Source organism: Schistocerca gregaria, unplaced genomic scaffold (genome assembly GCF_023897955.1).
Source record: "Schistocerca gregaria isolate iqSchGreg1 unplaced genomic scaffold, iqSchGreg1.2 ptg000333l, whole genome shotgun sequence".
Taxonomy (NCBI): Eukaryota; Metazoa; Arthropoda; class Insecta; order Orthoptera; family Acrididae; genus Schistocerca; species Schistocerca gregaria.
In genome coordinates, this window is record NW_026061799.1 from 5,979,424 (window position 1) to 6,002,827 (window position 23,404).

Consider the following 23,404-nt stretch of genomic DNA (forward strand, 5'->3'; position numbering starts at 1 on the left):
AAAATCAAAAGGAGTACGATTAGTTTCAGCTAAGCAAGAAGCTAAACAAGCTAAAGCTAAAGGAAAAGAAATAATAATGAATCAACAATAAAGCTGATAGTTTATAAAATCAAACATATTAAAACTACCAATTAAAATAATTAAAGACAATAAAATTAAAGCTAAACTAACTTCATAAGAAATTGTTTGAGCAACAGAACGAAGAGAACCTAATAATGAATAATTTGAATTAGAAGATCAACCAGCAATTATAACAGTATAAACACCTAATCTAGTACAACATAAAAAAAATAAAAATCCATAAGAAAAAGGACACATATAAGTTAAATAAGGAAAAATTACTCAAACGGCTAAAGAAATCATTAAATTAAAAACAGGGGGAAAATAATAAAGTAGGTAATTAGATATAATAGGAATTGGCTGCTCCTTACAAATTAACTTAATAGCATCTCTAAATGGCTGAGGAATTCCAACAAAACCTACCTTATTTGGACCCTTTCGAATCTGAATATAACCTAAAACCTTACGCTCTAATAAAGTTAAAAAGGCAACACTAATTAAAACACAAATAACCAATAAAAGAAAATTCAAAATAAATATAAATAACTCAGATCATGTAAGAATTTAAAGGTCGAACAGACCTAATCATTGGGCTCCTGCACCCAAAATTTTTCTTAATCCAACATCGAGGTCGCAATCTGCTTTGTCGATATGAGCTCTCAAAAACAATTACGCTGTTATCCCTAAGGTAACTTAATCTTATGATCATAAATTATGGATCAAAATAACAAACATAAATAAATGATATAATAATGAAGAGTTTATCTATTCTTCATGTCACCCCAACAAAACATCATCATTAAATATAGAAAGACAAACAAAAAACTATATAAAAGTAAAATGTCAAGCTCTATAGGGTCTTCTCGTCCTAAAGAAGAATTTAAGCCTTTTGACTCAAAAGTTAAATTCAAAAATTTATTAAGAGACAGTTGATTTCTCGTCAAGCCATTCATTCCAGCCACTAATTAAGAGACTAATGATTATGCTGCCTTTGCACGGTCAAAATACCGCGGCTCTTTAAAAATACGCTCAGTGAGCAGGCCAGACCTCAAAATATAAACAAGAGGACATGTTTTTGATAAACAGGCGGAAATCAATTTTGCCTAGTTCCTTATAATAAGTTCACTATTATATTTCTATAAAATAAATTATAGGTTATTAACTTCAAAGCTTATCCCTTAAAGAATAAATAAGTTAATATTTTTACTTAAAAAATTAAATAAAAACAAAAACAGAAAAATTTTCAGTGTAAATGAAACACTTTACTAATAAGTTATATCTTGAAACTCTTCCTAGATACACTTTCCAGTACATCTATTACGTTACGACTTATCTCATCTAAATTGAAGCTACTTTAAAATAAAATAGAATAATCAATAATGAGAGCGACGGGCGATGTGTACACATCTCAGAGCCAATATCAGTTAAATTAAATAAATTAAATTACTATCAAATCCACCTTCATTAACAGTATTTCACTATCAAATCCGTTATAAACAAAAATCTATTGTAACCCACCTCCTCTTAACTATAAGCTGCACCTTGACCTGAAATATATTATAATTATAAATCTTGAGAATTATAACTCTAAAAAGATTCTCTGATAACGGAGATATACAAACAAATAAATTAAGTAGAGTAAATCGTGTATTATCAATCATGGGGTAGGTTCCTCTGAATGGAATGAGATACCGCCAAATTCTTTGGGTTTAAAGACCTTAACTAATAGTACCCTGGTAAATATAATTAACATTTAAAATAATAGGGTATCTAATCCTAGTTTATTATTTAAATTTCACAGATTCATAAAAAGGGCCACAAATAGATTTTAACATTTCACCTTACAAATTTATATTTCAACCCTAATAATATAAACAACTGTTTTAACCAATAATATTCACTTGTATCAATCGTATAACCGCAGCTGCTGGCACGAATTATGCCGATACTAAATCAATTGCTAAATCCAAAATCACTTGATAATTAAATCAAATTACTGCAAAAAGAACATTTAGTCTAACAAAACTTACATATAATACAAAGAAATAGTGAATAAACAAGCAAGAATAAAACTTTTAAAAATAAAAAATAAGAAAATTTTAAATCTATTAATTCAGGAAAAAATAAAAGATTCAAATATTTAAAGAAAAAAAAAGAAAAAAACCACAAACATTAACAAAAAAAAAAGAAACGCCCCTATGTATGACCACAACAACTTCTCTATTATATATAATTAAAGATTAATATGGAACATGTATAACAATAAATGTATTATATTCTTTCTTATTTAATCTTTCTTTTCACTAATAAATAAAGAAAGATTAAATAATATAATAAATATATTTTATACAATTATGTAATTTAATATAATATGTTATTAATATGAATTCTTTTTTTTATAATAAGTAAACTTTCATAATATTAGTTAAATAATCTAATTATAGATAATTTACATAATTATATTATTATAATTAATATAATTATTTATATTAATTATAATATTTTATATTTAAATTAATAATTTTATTTATTATATCCAATTATAATAATATTAGATATTAAATTACATATTATTATATATATTATATTATAATAACCTATTTTAAGCTAAAAACATAAGTAGCTATAATCCTAGGTAAATAATTGCATTAAAATAATCAAGTGATAATGGTAAGACCTCGATGTTGGATTAAGAAAAATTTTGGGTGCAGGAGCCCAATGATTAGGTCTGTTCGACCTTTAAATTCTTACATGATCTGAGTTTAGACCGGCGTGAGCCAGGTCGGTTTCTATCCTAAGATTGTTAATCCAAATTAGTACGAAAGGACCATATGGTTAAAATATTTTTTGTTATATTGATTAATATTAATTTATTTACTATTTTGACAGATTAATGTGTTGAATTCCTATTATATCTAATTACCTACTTTATTATTTTCCCCCTGTTTTTAATTTAATGATTTCTTTAGCCGTTTGAGTAATTTTTCCTTATTTAACTTATATGTGTTCTTTTTCTTATGGATTTTTATTTTTTTTATGTTGTACTAGATTAGGTGTTTATACTGTTATAATTGCTGGTTGATCTTCTAATTCAAATTATTCATTATTAGGTTCTCTTCGTTCTGTTGCTCAAACAATTTCTTATGAAGTTAGTTTAGCTTTAATTTTATTGTCTTTAATTATTTTAATTGGTAGTTTTAATATGTTTGATTTTATAAACTATCAGCTTTATTGTTGATTTATTATTATTTCTTTTCCTTTAGCTTTAGCTTGTTTTGCTTCTTGCTTAGCTGAAACTAATCGTACTCCTTTTGATTTTGCTGAAGGGGAATCTGAGTTAGTTTCAGGATTTAATATTGAGTATGGTGCGGGTGGTTTTACTTTAATTTTTTTAGCTGAATATAGTAGAATTGTCTTCATAAGAATGTTATTGGCTTTAATTTTTTTGGGCGGTGATTTTTATTCTTTTATATTTTTTATTAAGCTTGCTATTATTTCTTTTGGTTTTATTTGGGTTCGTGGAACATTACCACGGTTCCGTTATGATAAATTAATGTACTTAGCTTGAAAAAGTTTTTTACCTTTATCTTTGAATTTTTTTATTTTCTTTGTTGGTTTAAAGATTTTATTTATCTCAGTTGTTTAGTGAAATTTTTTGAGAAAAGTTAATAGAAGAGTTAAACTTCTAATTTTATGTTTTCAAAACATATGCTTTTCCTAAGCTAATTAACTTTATTCCTTAATTAATTTATCTCATGCGTTTGCGACATGGACATTAATTAAGAAATATGTGAAGTAAATAATTGTTAAGATTTGACCTGTTATAATATAAGGTTCTTCAACAGGTCGTTTACCAATTCACGTTAGTAAGCATACAACAACTACTATAATTCAGAATAAAATTTGATTAATAGGGTAAAATTGAATGCCTCGGCATGGTGTTTTATTATAAAATGGTAAAATTATTAAGATTCTAATTGATAAAAATAATGCAATAACACCTCCTAACTTATTAGGGATAGATCGTAGAATTGCATATGCAAATAGGAAATATCATTCTGGTTGAATGTGAACTGGTGTTACTAATGGGTTGGCAGGTACAAAGTTATCTGGATCTCCTAATAGGTAAGGATTAATTAAACATAGTATAATTAATAATGATGTTATTATTACAAATGTAATAGAATCCTTAAAGGTAAAGTATGGATGGAATGGAATTTTTTCAATATCTCCATTTAGTCCAAGAGGATTATTAGATCCTGTTTGGTGAAGAAAAAATAAATGAATTGCTGCTATAGCAGCAATAATAAATGGTAATACAAAATGGAATGTGAAGAATCGATTTAATGTTGCATTATCAACAGCGAATCCTCCTCATACTCATTGGACTAAATCTGTTCCTAAGTATGGGATTGCTGATAATAAATTAGTAATTACTGTTGCACCTCAAAAAGATATTTGGCCTCAGGGTAAGACATATCCTATAAATGCAGTTGCTATAACTAAAAATAAAATCACTGTACCAATTATTCAGGTATGTATATATATATAAGATCCATAGTAAATTCCCCGTCCTACATGTAAGTAAATACAAATAAAAAATATAGATGCTCCATTTGCGTGTAAGGTTCGGATAATTCAACCATTATTTACGTCTCGGCAGATGTGTACTACACTACTGAATGCTATTTCAATATTTGATGTATAATGTATAGCTAAAAATAGTCCAGTTACGATTTGAATTACCAAACATAACCCTAATAGGGATCCAAAATTTCATCAAAATGAAATATTTGTTGGGGCAGGTAAGTCAATTAAAGAGTTATTAATAATTTTAATTAAAGGATGTCTTAATCGTAAGGGTTTATTCATTAGTAATTATCTTATTTTACGAATAGGTCCCTGATTAATATTGGTGATTTTAACAACTGCTAGTAGTGCTAAAAATAAATAAATTATTATTATTATTGTAATAATGAATGTTGGTCTATTATATAACTTTTCTAAAGATATTGTTATTTCTTGATAATTGATTGAATTATCAATATTTATAGTTTCGGTGTTTTTGAAAAAGTCTATAAATATAGATATATCTAGAATAATTAATATTAATATGATAAATACTCACATTATTAATGTAATAATTATAGTGATTGATTTAGGCTGAAATATTTCGTTTGATGCAATTCTTGTAATGTAAATAAATAATACTAGTATACCACCAAGAAATGTTAAAAATAAAATATATGATAATCAATATCTTTCTATTATTGTTCCTGTTATTAATCCAACTAGGCAGGTTTGAAGGATAATAAAAAGCATTATTGATATTGGGTGTTTTTAATTTAATAAAATTAATATTTATTACATTTGATAATGATATAATTATTATTTTGATCATTTCAGGGGTTAGTTTATTTAAAATACCGGTTTTGGGGACCGATGATGGAAGCTTTTCCACCTCTGAAGTTTTAAAAGTGGGGGCTGGACTTATTTCCGGTTTACAAGACCGGCGTTTTTTTTAAACTATTAAAACTAATGTTTATATTCTCTATTTTTACTTCTTTATTGATTTATTTTGCTGGTGTTTACGTTTTTTCTTCTAAACGTAAACATTTATTAATGGTTCTTTTGAGATTAGAATATATTGTTCTTTCTTTATTTATGTTAGTTATTGTTTTTCTTATTGAGTTTGATTATGATTATTTTTTTCCTGTTATTTTTTTAGTTTTTTCTGTTTGTGAGGGTGCTTTAGGTCTTTCTATTTTAGTTTCAATAATTCGTTCTCATGGTAATGATTTTTTTAATTCTTTTGGTTTATCTTTATGTTAAAGTATTTATTTATAACTATTTTTTTGATCCCTCTTTGTTTATTAAATAATTGTTGATGGTTGGTTCATACTTTAATGTTTCTGTCGGGTTTTGTTTTTATAATTTGTGTTTATTCATATGCTGATTTGAATATAATTAGATATTATTTTGGTATTGATTATTTTTCTTTTAGTTTAATTTTACTTAGTTTTTGGATTTGTTCTTTAATAATCACTGCTAGAGGTTCAGTTTATTTAAGTTCATATCATTCTAATTTTTTTGTTTTTATGGTTTTGATTTTAATAATTATGCTTTATTGTTCATTTGCTAGATTAAGTCTTCTTTCTTTTTATAATTTTTTTTTGAGGCTAGATTAGTTCCTACTTTACTTTTAATTTTGGGTTGGGGTTATCAACCTGAGCGTTTGCAGGCTGGTGTTTATTTAATTTTTTGTACTTTGGTTGCTAGATTACCTTTATTATTAGTTTTATTTAAGGTTTATGATTTTTCTAATACTTTATATTTTCCTTTATTGGTTGATTTTGGTTCTTATTATTTTATGTTTTATGTATTTATAATTTTGGCTTTTTTAGTTAAGATACCTATGTTTTTGGTTCATTTATGACTTCCTAAGGCTCATGTAGAGGCCCCTATTTCAGGTAGAATAATTCTTGCTGGTGTTTTATTAAAGTTAGGTGGTTATGGTATTTTTCGTGTTATAAAGGTTATTTCTTATTTGGGTTTAAAGTTTAATTATTTTTGATTGTCTTTAGGTTTATCTGGGGGTGTTATTGTAAGATTTATTTGTTTTCGTCAGGTTGATTTAAAGTCTTTAATTGCATATTCTTCTGTTGCTCATATAAGAATGGTTATTGGTGGATTGATTACTATGAATTGATGAGGTTGTGTAGGTTCTCTTTCTCTAATGGTTGGTCATGGTTTATGTTCTTCTGGTTTATTTTGTTTATCTAATATTATTTATGAACGTTTAGGTAGACGAAGATTATTAATTAACAAGGGTATAATTAATTTGATGCCAGGAATGGCTTTATGATAATTTCTTTTAAGATCATCAAATATGGCTGCTCCTCCTTCTTTAAATTTGGTAGGTGAAATTAGATTATTAAATAGAATTATATCTTGATCTTCTTTTAGATTCTTTGCTTTGATTTTTTTATCTTTTTTTAGAGCTGTTTATACTTTGTATATATATTCTTATTCTCAGCATGGGAATTATTATTCTGGTGTTTATACTTGTTCTCTTGGTTATTTTCGTGAATATCATCTTTTACTTTTACATTGATTGCCTTTAAATATTCTCTGTTTAAAGGGTGAATATTTCTTTGTTTAGTTTGCTTAAGTATTTTAATTAAAAATATTGTTTTGTGGAATCAATGATATGAAGTTTTTCATCTTAGGCCGTGAATTTATTTTCTATTTGTTCTTTGAGTTTTTTTTCTTTGTTTATTTCGAGAACTATAATTTTATTTTAGGTATTTATTATTTAATAATTGATTATAGAGTTTTTGTTGAGTGAGAGCTTTTCAATTTAAATGGTTCTATAGTTGTTATAACTTTAATTTTGGATTGAATATCTCTTATTTTTATATCTTTTGTTATATATATTTCTTCTTTGGTTATTTATTATAGAGAGGATTATATATCTGGTGAGAAGAATATAAATCGTTTTATTATTATTGTTTTAATATTTATTCTTTCTATAGGTTTTTTAATTATTAGTCCTAATTTAATTAGAATTTTATTAGGTTGAGATGGTTTAGGTTTAGTTTCTTATTGTTTAGCTATTTATTATCAAAATGTAAAATCTTATAGTGCTGGTATATTAACTGCACTTTCTAATCGTATTGGTGATGTTGCTATTTTAATTTCTATTGCATGAATGTTAAATTTTGGTGGTTGAAATTATATTTATTATTATGATTTTATTTCTAATTCTTTTGAAATAAAGCTCATTACTATATTAATTGTTTTAGCAGCTATAACTAAGAGAGCTCAGATTCCTTTCTCTTCATGACTTCCTGCTGCTATAGCAGCTCCTACTCCTGTTTCTGCTTTAGTTCATTCTTCTACTCTTGTTACTGCTGGTGTTTATTTATTAATTCGTTTTAGACCAATATTGGATACTTATAATTGTGGTTGATTTTTACTTTTAATTGGTTGTATAACTATATTTATGGCTGGATTGGGCGCTAATTTTGAGTTTGATTTGAAGAAGATTATTGCTCTTTCTACTTTAAGACAACTTGGTTTAATAATAAGAATTTTGGCTATAGGTTATCCAAAGCTTGCATTTTTTCATTTATTGTCTCATGCTTTATTTAAGGCATTATTATTTATATGTGCAGGTTCAATAATTCATAATTTGAAGGATTCTCAGGATATTCGTTTTATAGGATCAATTGTTAATTTCATACCTTTAACTTCAGTTTGTTTTAATGTTTCTAGTTTATCTTTGTGTGGAATACCTTTTTTAGCGGGATTTTATTCAAAGGATTTAATTCTTGAGATGGTTTGTTTAAGATGAATTAATTGTTTAATTTTTTTTCTTTATTTTTTTTCTACTGGTTTAACTGCTTCTTATTCTTTTCGTTTGTTTTATTATTCAATATCTGGTGATAATAATTTTTATTCTAGATTTTCTTTTGATGATAAGGGTTATTATATTTCATTTGGAATAATTGGTCTATTGTTTGTTGCTGTTTTTGGTGGTAGTCTTTTATCTTGATTAATTTTTCCTATTCCTCATGTGATTGCTTTACCTTATTATTTAAAGTTTTTAACTATTACAGTTGTTATTTTAGGTGCTTATTTAGGTTATCTTATTTCTAATTTTGATTTTTCTCATAATTTATTTTATATAATTAGAGCGTGACACTGAAGATGTTAAGGAAGTATTTTTACTTTTAAGTATTTATAAATATAGATATATTATTTTTACAGTGAAAATGTAATGTTTTATTTAAACTATATAGATTTTAGAAATGTTAACAGAGTTTAACCGCTAATATAAAAAGTTAGCAGCTTTCATATTGGCTTTACATTTCCTTAATTGGAACTATTATAGTTCAATTATATTATTAACAGTAATACGCCTCTCTTTGGCTTCAATTAATAAGAATAAGGGTAGTACATACCAATCTTCCAGGTCGAAACTGACTGCAATATTTCGCTTCTTATTCTATTTAAGGTTGATTGATAATATCAATACTTTTTGAATGCAACCCAAATGTTATATTTAACTACAACCCTTTATTCTGCTCATTGTAATGCTCCTTGGTTTCATTCATGGTATAGTCCTCCTAATAGAACTAGAATAAAAATTATTGTTGATACTGTTCAGATTATAATGTCTGAAGTTTTAAAAATAATTACAATTGGTAGAATTAGTGCAATTTCTACATCAAAAATTAAAAAGATTACTGCGATTAGGAAGAATCGTATTGAGAATGGTATTCGTGCTGATCTTTTTGGATCAAACCCACATTCAAATGGTGATCTTTTTTCTCGATCATTAATTAATTTTTTTGATAGTGTTGTTGCCAGGATTATAACAATTATTGGAATAATAAATCTAATGAAAACTCTTGTTGATAGAATTAGAATTGTTTTTCTTGATTTATATCAAGCTTTCTGATTGGAAGTCAAATGTACTATTTATACTAGAAAAACAATTATCTACCTCATCAATAAATAGAGATATATAAGAATAATCATACTACGTCTACGAAGTGTCAGTATCATGCTGCTGCTTCAAATCCAAAGTGATGTCTTGGTGAAAATTGATTTATTGAGTGTCGAAGTAGACATGTTGATAAAAAGATTGTTCCAATAATTACGTGTAAACCATGGAATCCTGTTGCAACAAAGAATGTTGATCCATAAACTGCATCTGCAATGGTAAAAGGTGCTTCTCAATATTCATATGCTTGAAGTATTGTAAAGTATAGTCCTAATAACACTGTGAAGAATAATCCTTGTAGTGCTTGAGTATGATTAGATTCCATTAAACTATGATGTGCTCATGTTACTGTTACTCCTGATGCTAAAAGAATAGCTGTATTAAGTAATGGAATTTGTATAGGGTTAAAGGGTTGAATTCCTATTGGAGGTCATAGTATTCCTAGTTCAATTGTTGGTGCTAATCTTCTTCTAAAGAATGCTCAAAAAAAAGAAACGAAAAATAATACCTCTGATGCAATAAATAAAATTATTCCTCATCGTAATCCAATTGATACAAATCCTGTATGTAATCCTTGATATGTTCCTTCTCATACTACATCTCGTCATCATTGAATTATAGTTAGTAGGGTAATTCCAAATCCAATTATGAATAAGTTAATATTAAATAGGTGGAATCATTTTGCTAGTCCTGATACTAGGACTATTGCTCCAATTGCTCCTGTTAATGGTCAAGGTCTATAGTCTACTAAGTGGAATGGGTGGTTTGAGTGAGTTGTTAACATAGGTTTAATATACTTCTCTAGAATATAGAGTTCTTAGAATTGAGAAAACATAGGCTTGAATTATTGCTACTGCTGATAATTATATTATTATAATTAATATTATTTTTATATTAATTATAATATTTGATATTTAAATTAATAATTTTATTTATTATATCCAATTATAATAATATTAAATATTAAATTACATATTATTATATATATTATATTATAATAACCTATTTTAAGCTAAAAACATAAGTAGCTATAATCCTAGGTAAATAATTGCATTAAAATAATCAATTGATAATGGTAAGATGAACTTATAATACTTTAATTTCATTTAATTCTACCGGGGTTCGGAATTATTTCACATATTGTATGTCAAGAAAGAGGAAAAATTGAATCATTTGGAACATTAGGTATAATTTATGCTATACTATCAATTGGACTAATAGGATTTATTGTATGAGCACATCATATATTTACAGTAGGAATGGATGTTGACACACGAGCATATTTTACATCAGCAACAATAATTAATGCTGTACCTACAGGAATTAAGGTATTTAGATGATTAGCTACATTATATGGAACTAAATTCAAGTTCAATCCACCATTATTATGAGCTCTAGGATTTATTTTCCTATTTACAATTGGTGGATTAACAGGATTAGTATTAGCAAATTCATCACTTGATATTGTATTACATGATACATATTATGTAGTAGCCCACTTTCATTATGTATTATCTATAGGAGCAGTAATTCTATCTTATGTAATTTTAATGAAGGTAATTTTATTTACTTTATTTACCCTATCAAGGTATCTTTTTGAGGTGCAACAGTAATTACTAATTTATTATCAGCAATCCCATACTTAGGAACAGATTTAGTCCAATGAGTATGAGGAGGATTCGCTGTTGATAATGCAACATTAAATCGATTCTTCACATTCCATTTTGTATTACCATTTATTATTGCTGCTATAGCAGCAATTCATTTATTTTTTCTTCACCAAACAGGATCTAATAATCCTCTTGGACTAAATGGAGATATTGAAAAAATTCCATTCCATCCATACTTTACCTTTAAGGATTCTATTACATTTGTAATAATAACATCATTATTAATTATACTATGTTTAATTAATCCTTACCTATTAGGAGATCCAGATAACTTTGTACCTGCCAACCCATTAGTAACACCAGTTCACATTCAACCAGAATGATATTTCCTATTTGCATATGCAATTCTACGATCTATCCCTAATAAGTTAGGAGGTGTTATTGCATTATTTTTATCAATTAGAATCTTAATAATTTTACCATTTTATAATAAAACACCATTCCGAGGCATTCAATTTTACCCTATTAATCAAATTTTATTCTGAATTATAGTAGTTGTTGTATGCTTACTAACGTGAATTGGTAAACGACCTGTTGAAGAACCTTATATTATAACAGGTCAAATCTTAACAATTATTTACTTCACATATTTCTTAATTAATGTCCATGTCGCAAACGCATGAGATAAATTAATTAAGGAATAAAGTTAATTAGCTTAGGAAAAGCATCTGTTTTGAAAACATAAAATTAGAAGTTTAACTCTTCTATTAACTTTTCTCAAAAAATGTCACTAAACAAATGAGATAAATAAAATCTTTAAATCAACAAAGAAAATAAAAAAATTCAAAGATAAAGGTAAAAAACTTTTTCAAGCTAAGTACATTAATTTATCATAACGGAACCGTGGTAATGTTCCACGAACCCAAATAAAACCAAAAGATATAATAGCAAACTTAATAAAAAATATAAAAGAATAAAAATCACCGCCCAAAAAAATTAAAGCCAATAACATTCTTATGAAGACAATTCTAGTATATTCAGCTAAAAAAATTAAAGTAAAACCACCCGCACCATACTCAATATTAAATCCTGAAACTAACTCAGATTCCCCTTCAGCAAAATCAAAAGGAGTACGATTAGTTTCAGCTAAGCAAGAAGCAAAACAAGCTAAAGCTAAAGGAAAAGAAATAATAATAAATCAACAATAAAGCTGATAGTTTATAAAATCAAACATATTAAAACTACCAATTAAAATAATTAAAGACAATAAAATTAAAGCTAAACTAACTTCATAAGAAATTGTTTGAGCAACAGAACGAAGAGAACCTAATAATGAATAATTTGAATTAGAAGATCAACCAGCAATTATAACAGTATAAACACCTAATCTAGTACAACATAAAAAAAATAAAAATCCATAAGAAAAAGAACACATATAAGTTAAATAAGGAAAAATTACTCAAACAGCTAAAGAAATCATTAAATTAAAAACAGGGGAAAAATAATAAAGTAGGTAATTAGATATAATAGGAATTGGCTGCTCCTTACAAATTAACTTAATAGCATCTCTAAATGGCTGAGGAATTCCAACAAAACCTACCTTATCTGGACCCTTTCGAATCTGAATATAACCTAAAACCTTACGCTCTAATAAAGTTAAAAAGGCAACACTAATTAAAACACAAATAACCAATAAAAGAAAATTCAAAATAAATATAAATAAATCATAAAGTATCAATACTATTTGTAGAAAAAATCTACATAAATGAATTCTAAATTCAACACATTAATCTGTCAAAATAGTAAATAAATTAATATTAATCAATATAACAAAAAATATTTTAACCATATGGTCCTTTCGTACTAATATCGATTAACAATCTTAGGATAGAAACCGACCTGGCTCACGCCGGTCTGAACTCAGATCATGTAAGAATTTAAAGGTCGAACAGACCTAATCATTGGGCTCCTGCACCCAAAATTTTTCTTAATCCAACATCGAGGTCGCAATCTGCTTTGTCGATATGAGCTCTCAAAAACAATTACGCTGTTATCCCTAAGGTAACTTAATATTATGATCATAAATTATGGATCAAAATAACAAACATAAATAAATGATATAATAATGAAGAGTTTATCTATTCTTCATGTCACCCCAACAAAACATCATCATTAAATATAGAAAGACAAACAAAAAACTATATAAAAGTAAAATGTCAAGCTCTATAGGGTCTTCTCGTCCTAAAGAAGAATTTAAGCCTTTTGACTCAAAAGTTAAATTCAAAAATTTATTAAGAGACAGTTGATTTCTCGTCAAGCCATTCATTCCAGCCACTAATTAAGAGACTAATGATTATGCTACCTTTGCACGGTCAAAATACCGCGGCTCTTTAAAAATACGCTCAGTGAGCAGGCCAGACCTCAAAATATAAACAAGAGGACGTGTTTTTGATAAACAGGCGGAAATCAATTTTGCCTAGTTCCTTATAATAGGTTCACAAGGTAAAAATTTCATACAAATAAATATACTAATTCTATCATTATTACAAAAATTTTAAAATTAAATTAATTATCTTAATAAAAAACCTAAAATATTTATAAAATCAAAATAAAAAATAATGAACTAAAACGTAATCTTAAAGATAGCTGGTTTAAAGCTTACTATTATATTTCTATAAAATAAATTATAGGTTATTAACTTCAAAGCTTATCCCTTAAAGAATAAATAAGTTAATATTTTTACTTAAAAAATTAAATAAAAACAAATAACTTTAAAAAATTAAATTTTTTCTTAAGAAACTAGATATCATGGGAAACGATTAACATCTCATTTCTATAAATAATTTAATAATAATTATGATACATTAACTGTAAATTATTTATAAATCAACCCAAATCGAGACAAGTAAAATAAATACTAAAATTTTGATAAACCCTGATACAAAAGGTACAATAAATAAAATCTACTTAAAAAAATTTAAAATAATATTTCATAAAACACTTACATTACCAATAAACTAAAATTTAAAAAATCAATTCTATAAAATATACTAAGACAAAAATACAATAAAATTATTTATATTAAATAATTAAATAAACAAAAAATAAATATAATAAAATAAATAATCAAGATATCCTGATTTGCAGTGTAAATGAAACACTTTACTAATAAGTTATATCTTGAAACTCTTCCTAGATACACTTTCCAGTACATCTACTATGTTACGACTTATCTCATCTAAATTGAAGCTACTTTAAAATAAAATAGAATAATCAATAATGAGAGCGACGGGCGATGTGTACACATCTCATAGCCAATATCAGTTAAATTAAATAAATTAAATTACTATCAAATCCACCTTCATTAACAGTATTTCACTATCAAATCCGTTATAAACAAAAATCTATTGTAACCCACCTCCTCTTAACTATAAGCTGCACCTTGACCTGAAATATTTTATAATTATAAATCTTGAGAATTATAACTCTAAAAAGATTCTCTGATAACGGAGATATACAAACAAATAAATTAAGTAGAGTAAATCGTGTATTATCAATCATGGGGTAGGTTCCTCTGAATGGAATGAGATACCGCCAAATTCTTTGGGTTTAAAGACCTTAACTAATAGTACCCTGGTAAATATAATTAACATTTAAAATAATAGGGTATCTAATCCTAGTTTATTATTTAAATTTCACAGATTCATAAAAAGGGCCACAAATAAATTTTAACATTTCACCTTACAAATTTATATTTCAACCCTAATAATATAAACAACTGTTTTAACCAATAATATTCACTTGTATCAATCGTATAACCGCGGCTGCTGGCACGAATTATGCCGATACTAAATCAATTGCTAAATCCAAAATCACTTGATAATTAAATCAAATTACTGCAAAAAGAACATTTAGTCTAACAAAACTTACATATAATACAAAGATAAAGTGAATAAACAAGCAAGAATAAAACTTTTAAAAATAAAAAATAAGAAAATTTTAAATCTATTAATTCAGGAAAAAATAAAAGATTCAAATATTTAAAGAAAAAAAAAGAAAAAAACCACATACATTAAAAAAAAAAGAAACGCCCCTATGTATGACCACAACAACTTCTCTATTATATATAATTAAAGATTAATATGGAACATGTATAGCAATAAATGTATTATATTCTTTCTTATTTAATCTTTCTTTTCACTAATAAATAAATAAAGATTAAATAATATAATAAATATATTTTATATAATTATGTAATTTAATATAATATGTTATTAATATGAATTCTGTTTTTATATTAAGTTAACTTTCATATATATTAGTTAAATAATCTAATTATAGATAATTTACATAATTATATTATTATAATTAAAATAATTATTTATATTAATTATAATATTTTATATTTAAATTAATAATTTTATTTATTATATCCAATTATAATTATATTAAATATTAAATTACATATTATATATATATTATATTATAATAACCTATTTTAAGCTAAAAACATAAGTAGCTATAATCCTAGGTAAATAATTGCATTAAAATAATCAATTGATAATGGTAAGATGAACTTATAATACTTTAATTTCAATTAAATGTAATATATTAATATAAATTATTTATTATATATATATATAAAAAAAAATAAAATGAGCAGGATAAATTAATCCTAATTAAACAAAATAATACATAAAAGAATTTCAAAAAAAATCTTTCGATTTTTATATTAAATAAATGAAGTGCCTGATTAAAGGGTTACCTTGATAGGGTAAATAAAGTAAATAAAATTACCTTCATTAAAATTACATAAGATAGAATTAAACTACCTCCTTTAGTATCAAAAACTAACGTGCATCATACACCTTAATGTAAAAAGGTAAGCTAAACAAGCTAATGGGTTCATACCCCATTTATAGAGGTATCAATCCTCTCCTTTTTAATGACCAACAACTCTACAAAACTTCTCTTCCTATCAACATTAATGATAGGAACGATCCTGTCCATTTCATCAAATTCCTGATTTGGGGTTTGAATAGGACTTGAGATCAACTTACTTTCATTTATTCCGCTCCTAACAAGAAATAAAAATATAATAATAAATGAATCATCAATTAAATATTTTATTGTCCAAGCAATAGCATCGACAATATTATTATTTTCAATTTTGCTGATTCAAATAAAATATCCCATGGGATGGGAAACAGAATTTATCCCATCAATAATAATTAGATCTAGACTATTATTAAAGATTGGAGCTGCACCTTTCCATTTCTGATTTCCAGAAGTTATAGGAGCTTCAAGATGAAATAGTTGTTTAATTTAATAACATGACAAAAAATCGCCCCAATAATGGTCTTATCTTATTGTATTCAATTAAGAACTTTTATTTGAACAATTATTATCTTAAGAATTATTATTGGGGCAATAGGAGGTTTAAATCAAACATCCTTACGACAACTTTTAGCATAATCATCAATCAGACATCTAGGTTGAATAATTAGATCATTAACAGTCAGAGAAAACATCTGAGAACTATACTTCATTATTTACTCACTATTAAGATTAATTATAGTTTTATTATTTAAGCAAATAAATTTATTTTTCATAAATCAAATTTATTCAGCCAGAAATATAAAAACCGATATTAAATTCATAATATTCTTATCTTTATTATCTTTAGGTGGACTACCACCATTCCTTGGATTCTTACCAAAATGAATTGTAATACAATCATTAATAGAAAACAATATAACAACTATTATAACTATTATAGTTGTATTAACTACAATTACACTCTACTACTATATACGTATTAGATTCTCAGCTCTAATTATATCATACACAGAAAATTCGTGATCTATAAAGATAAAGTCCCAAAAATCAAGAATCATTCTTCCTATAACAGTAATAATTTCAACAATAGGATTGATTTCAACATCAACCTTAATTTCATTATACTAAGGACTTAAGTTAATCAAACTAATAACCTTCAAAGTTATAATTAAAAGAATAATCTTTTAGGCCTTACTAAAATTTTACACCTCTAGAATTGCAGTCTAGAATCATAATTGAATATAAGACCTAAATATGATAAGAGAGAAAACATCTCATAAGTAGATTTACAGTCTACCACCTAAAATTCAGCCATCTTACCGCAAAAATGATTATTCTCAACAAACCATAAGGACATTGGTACTTTATACTTCATATTTGGAGCATGAGCAGGAATAGTAGGAACATCAATAAGAATACTTATTCGTGCTGAACTTGGCCAACCCAGATCTCTAATTGGGGATGACCAGATTTATAATGTTATTATTACAGCTCACGCATTCGTAATAATTTTCTTTATAGTAATACCTATTATAATTGGTGGATTTGGTAATTGACTTGTTCCACTAATAATTGGTGCACCAGATATAGCATTTCCACGAATAAATAATATAAGTTTTTGATTACTACCACCTTCACTAACCCTTCTTCTTACATCTTCTATAGTAGATAATGGTGCTGGTACAGGATGAACAGTTTACCCTCCTCTAGCAGGAGCTATTGCACACGGGGGTGCATCTGTAGATCTAGCTATTTTTTCACTGCACTTAGCAGGTGTATCATCTATTCTTGGTGCAGTGAATTTCATTACAACAGCAATTAATATACGATCAGAAAGTATAACTTTAGATCAAACACCTTTATTTGTATGATCTGTAGCTATTACAGCATTACTTCTCCTTCTTTCACTTCCAGTTTTAGCAGGAGCTATTACTATATTATTAACAGATCGAAATTTAAATACATCATTCTTTGACCCTGCAGGAGGGGGTGACCCAATTCTATATCAACATCTATTTTGATTCTTTGGACACCCAGAAGTTTATATTTTAATTCTACCGGGGTTCGGAATTATTTCACATATTGTATGTCAAGAAAGAGGAAAAATTGAATCATTTGGAACATTAGGTATAATTTATGCTATACTATCAATTGGACTAATAGGATTTATTGTATGAGCACATCATATATTTACAGTAGGAATGGATGTTGACACACGAGCATATTTTACATCAGCAACAATAATTATTGCTGTACCTACAGGAATTAAGGTATTTAGATGATTAGCTACATTATATGGAACTAAATTCAAGTTCAATCCACCATTATTATGAGCTCTAGGATTTATTTTCCTATTTACAATTGGTGGATTAACAGGATTAGTATTAGCAAATTCATCACTTGATATTGTATTACATGATACATATTATGTAGTAGCCCACTTTCATTATGTATTATCTATAGGAGCAGTATTTGCAATTATAGGAGGTGTCATTCAATGATATCCACTATTTACAGGATTAACTATAAATAATACATGATTAAAAATCCAATTTACAATTATATTCATTGGAGTAAATTTAACATTCTTTCCTCAACACTTCCTAGGATTAGCAGGAATACCTCGACGATACTCTGACTACCCAGACGCATATACATCATGAAACGTAGTATCAAGAATTGGGTCTACAATTGCCTATACTAACCGTAATATACTTCATGGACATTTAATTGAAACAATCTGAACAGCTTTACCAGCAATTACATTAATTTTTATTGCCCTTCCATCATTACGACTATTATATTTACTTGATGATTCAGTAGATGCAATAATTACAATTAAAACCATTGGACGATAATGATATTGAAGATATGAATATTCAGACTTCATAGACGTAGAATTTGACACTTATATAACACCAGAACAAGACCTAGAAAATGATGGATTCCGACTACTAGATGTAGATAACCGAACAATCCTACCAATAAATACAGAAGTACGAGTATTAACAAGAGCATCAGATGTTCTACACTCATGAGCAGTTCCTGCATTAGGGGTTAAAATTGATGCAACGCCAGGTCGGTTAAATCAAGGAACATTCACAATAAATCGACCTGGATTATTCTTTGGACAATGCTCAGAAATCTGTGGAGCAAACCACAGATTTATACCAATTGTAATTGAAAGAACTTCAGTAAATTTATTTATTAAGTGATTATCTAAGATAATTTAAGGAGTTAGTTAAAATAAATAACATTAGAGTGTCAATCTAAAGTAACTAAAAAAAATTAGTACACCTTGAAATTCATCAGATGACTGAAAGTAAGTAATGGTCTCTTAAACCAAATAATAGTAAATTAACGACTACTTCTGATGGGCAAATTATATCCAAATCCCTCAAATATCCCCTCTTATATGATTCTCACTATTCATTATATTTTCAGCTACATTAATCTTGTTTAATCAAATAAACTTCTTCTCATTTAAACCTAACCTTATTAAAAGAGCAGAAAAAGGAACAATTGAAATAAAAAACTTAAATTGAAAATGATAACAAATCTATTCTCAACATTTGACCCATCAACTAACATCTTTAATTTATCATTAAATTGAACTAGAACATTTCTAGGACTATTATTAATCCCATCACTATTTTGACTTACACCATCACGAATTAACATTATCTGAAATAAACTAAATTTAACCCTACATAATGAATTTAACACATTTCTTGGACCAAAATCATTTAATGGAACAACATTCATTTTCATCTCAATTTTTATTATAATATTATTTAACAATTTCATAGGATTATTCCCTCATATTTTTACTAGAACAAGACATTTAGCATTAACATTTGCAATTGCCCTACCTATATGATAAGATTTATATTATTTGGATGAATTAACCATACTAATCATATATTTACACACCTTGTACCACAAGGTACACCGCCTGCATTAATATCATTTATTGTACTAATTGAAACAATTAGTAATGTTATTCGACCAGGTACATTAGCAGTACGGTTGGCAGCAAATATAATTGCAGGACACTTATTATTAACCTTATTAGGAAACACAGGACCATCTATAGCAATAAACTTAATCCCATTACTAATTATTGGACAAATACTTCTATTAATTCTAGAATCAGCAGTAGCAATAATTCAAGCCTATGTTTTCTCAATTCTAAGAACTCTATATTCTAGAGAAGTATATTAAACCTATGTTAACAACTCACTCAAACCACCCATTCCACTTAGTAGACTATAGACCTTGACCATTAACAGGAGCAATTGGAGCAATAGTCCTAGTATCAGGACTAGCAAAATGATTCCACCTATTTAATATTAACTTATTCATAATTGGATTTGGAATTACCCTACTAACTATAATTCAATGATGACGAGATGTAGTACGAGAAGGAACATATCAAGGATTACATACAGGATTTGTATCAATTGGATTACGATGAGGAATAATTTTATTTATTGCATCAGAGGTATTATTTTTCGTTTCTTTTTTTTGAGCATTCTTTAGAAGAAGATTAGCACCAACAATTGAACTAGGAATACTATGACCTCCAATAGGAATTCAACCCTTTAACCCTATACAAATTCCATTACTTAATACAGCTATTCTTTTAGCATCAGGAGTAACAGTAACATGAGCACATCATAGTTTAATGGAATCTAATCATACTCAAGCACTACAAGGATTATTCTTCACAGTGTTATTAGGACTATACTTTACAATACTTCAAGCATATGAATATTGAGAAGCACCTTTTACCATTGCAGATGCAGTTTATGGATCAACATTCTTTGTTGCAACAGGATTCCATGGTTTACACGTAATTATTGGAACAATCTTTTTATCAACATGTCTACTTCGACACTCAATAAATCAATTTTCACCAAGACATCACTTTGGATTTGAAGCAGCAGCATGATACTGACACTTCGTAGACGTAGTATGATTATTCTTATATATCTCTATTTATTGATGAGGTAGATAATTGTTTTTCTAGTATAAATAGTACATTTGACTTCCAATCAGAAAGCTTGATATAAATCAAGAAAAACAATTCTAATTCTATCAACAAGAGTTTTCATTAGATTTATTATTCCAATAATTGTTATAATCCTGGCAACAACACTATCAAAAAAATTAATTAATGATCGAGAAAAAAGATCACCATTTGAATGTGGGTTTGATCCAAAAAGATCAGCACGAATACCATTCTCAATACGATTCTTCCTAATCGCAGTAATCTTTTTAATTTTTGATGTAGAAATTGCACTAATTCTACCAATTGTAATTATTTTTAAAACTTCAGACATTATAATCTGAACAGTATCAACAATAATTTTTATTCTAGTTCTATTAGGAGGACTATACCATGAATGAAACCAAGGAGCATTACAATGAGCAGAATAAAGGGTTGTAGTTAAATATAACATTTGGGTTGCATTCAAAAAGTATTGATATTATCAATCAACCTTAAATAGAATAAGAAGCGAAATATTGCAGTCAGTTTCGACCTGGAAGATTGGTATGTACTACTCTTATTCTTATTAATTGAAGCCAAAAAGAGGCGTATTACTGTTAATAATATAATTGAACTATAATAGTTCCAATTAAGGAAATGTAAAGCCAATATGAAAGCTGCTAACTTTTTATATTAGCGGTTAAACTCCGTTAAAATTTCTAAAATTTATATAGTTTAAATAAAACATTACATTTTCACTGTAAAAATAATATATCTATATTTATAAATACTTAAAAGTAAAAATACTTCCTTAACATCTTCAGTGTCACACTCTAATTATAAGCTATTTAAGTAAACGAAAAACAATATTACCAAAATAAATATTCAAAAAATAATAGTTAAAAGATAAATCTTGAAATTAGAATCATATCAACCTTGAATATAACCAATTAAATAAATAAATAATCTATATAAACCTTGACCACCAAGTAATTCACCTCAACCATAATCAAATGACTTAGATGAATAATAACCTATTTTTAAAGGAATATATCTAATAAACTTAGTTGAAAGAAGAGGTATAAATCATATAGAACCAGCAAATCTAACAAAAGAAAGTATACTTAAAGAAAATAAATTATGAGAAAAATCAAAATTAGAAATAAGATAACCTAAATAAGCACCTAAAATAACAACTGTAATAGCTAAAAACTTTAAATAATAAGGTAAAGCAATCACATGAGGAATAGGAAAAATTAATCAAGATAAAAGACTACCACCAAAAACAGCAACAAACAATAGACCAATTTTTCCAAATGAAATATAATAACCCTTATCATCAAAAGAAAATCTAGAATAAAAATTATTATCACCAGATATTGAATAATAAAACAAACGAAAAGAATAAGAAGCAGTTAAACCAGTAGAAAAAAAATAAAGAAAAAAAATTAAACAATTAATTCATCTGAAACAAACCATCTCAAGAATTAAATCTTTAAACCAACAAAGAAAATAAAAAAATTCAAAGATAAAGGTAAAAAACTTTTTCAAGCTAAGTACATTAATTTATCATAACGGAACCGTGGTAATGTTCCACGAACCCAAATAAAACCAAAAGATATAATAGCAAGCTAATAAAAAATATAAAAGAATAAAAATCACTGCCCAAAAAAATTAAAGCCAATAACATTCTTATGAAGACAATTCTAGTATATTCAGCTAAAAAAATTAAAGTAAAACCACCCGCACCATACTCAATATTAAATCCTGAAACTAACTCAGATTCCCCTTCAGCAAAATCAAAAGGAGTACGATTAGTTTCAGCTAAGCAAGAAGCAAAACAAGCTAAAGCTAAAGGAAAAGAAATAATAATAAATCAACAATAAAGCTGATAGTTTATAAAATCAAACATATTAAAACTACCAATTAAAATAATTAAAGACAATAAAATTAAAGCTAAACTAACTTCATAAGAAATTGTTTGAGCAACAGAACGAAGAGAACCTAATAATGAATAATTTGAATTAGAAGATCAACCAGCAATTATAACAGTATAAACACCTAATCTAGTACAACATAAAAAAAATAAAAATCCATAAGAAAAAGAACACATATAAGTTAAATTAGGAAAAATTACTCAAACGGCTAAAGAAATCATTAAATTAAAAACAGGGGGAAAATAATAAAGTAGGTAATTAGATATAATAGGAATTGGCTTCTCCTTACAAATTAACTTAATAGCATCTCTAAATGGCTGAGGAATTCCAACAAAACCTACCTTATTTGGACCCTTTCGAATCTGAATATAACCTAAAACCTTACGCTCTAATAAAGTTAAAAAGGCAACACTAATTAAAACACAAATAACCAATAAAAGAAAATTCAAAATAA

General features: G+C 26.7%; 1 protein-coding gene and 1 long non-coding RNA gene across 3 annotated transcripts in view; one reads left to right on the plus strand and one right to left on the minus strand.

Annotated features, from left to right (window-relative positions):
- LOC126306464 (NADH-ubiquinone oxidoreductase chain 5-like) overlaps positions 1-23,404 on the plus strand; it is an 84,979-nt gene that overhangs the window by 14,257 nt on the left and 47,318 nt on the right. Inside the window, exon 2 of one of the 2 annotated variants that reach the window (XM_049992057.1) lies at positions 8,238-8,697. The exons of the other annotated variant lie outside the window; for it this stretch is intronic. Within the exon in view, the coding sequence (XP_049848014.1) occupies positions 8,238-8,416 (179 nt within the window). The 3' untranslated portion in view covers positions 8,417-8,697. Of the gene's footprint in view, positions 1-8,237; positions 8,698-23,404 lie in introns of those variants that run through there. 2 annotated transcript variants of the gene reach the window in all.
- The window catches only part of LOC126306488 (uncharacterized), a 38,370-nt gene that overhangs the window by 10,035 nt on the left and 4,931 nt on the right, over positions 1-23,404 (minus strand). The gene's annotated exons all lie outside the window — the stretch shown is intronic.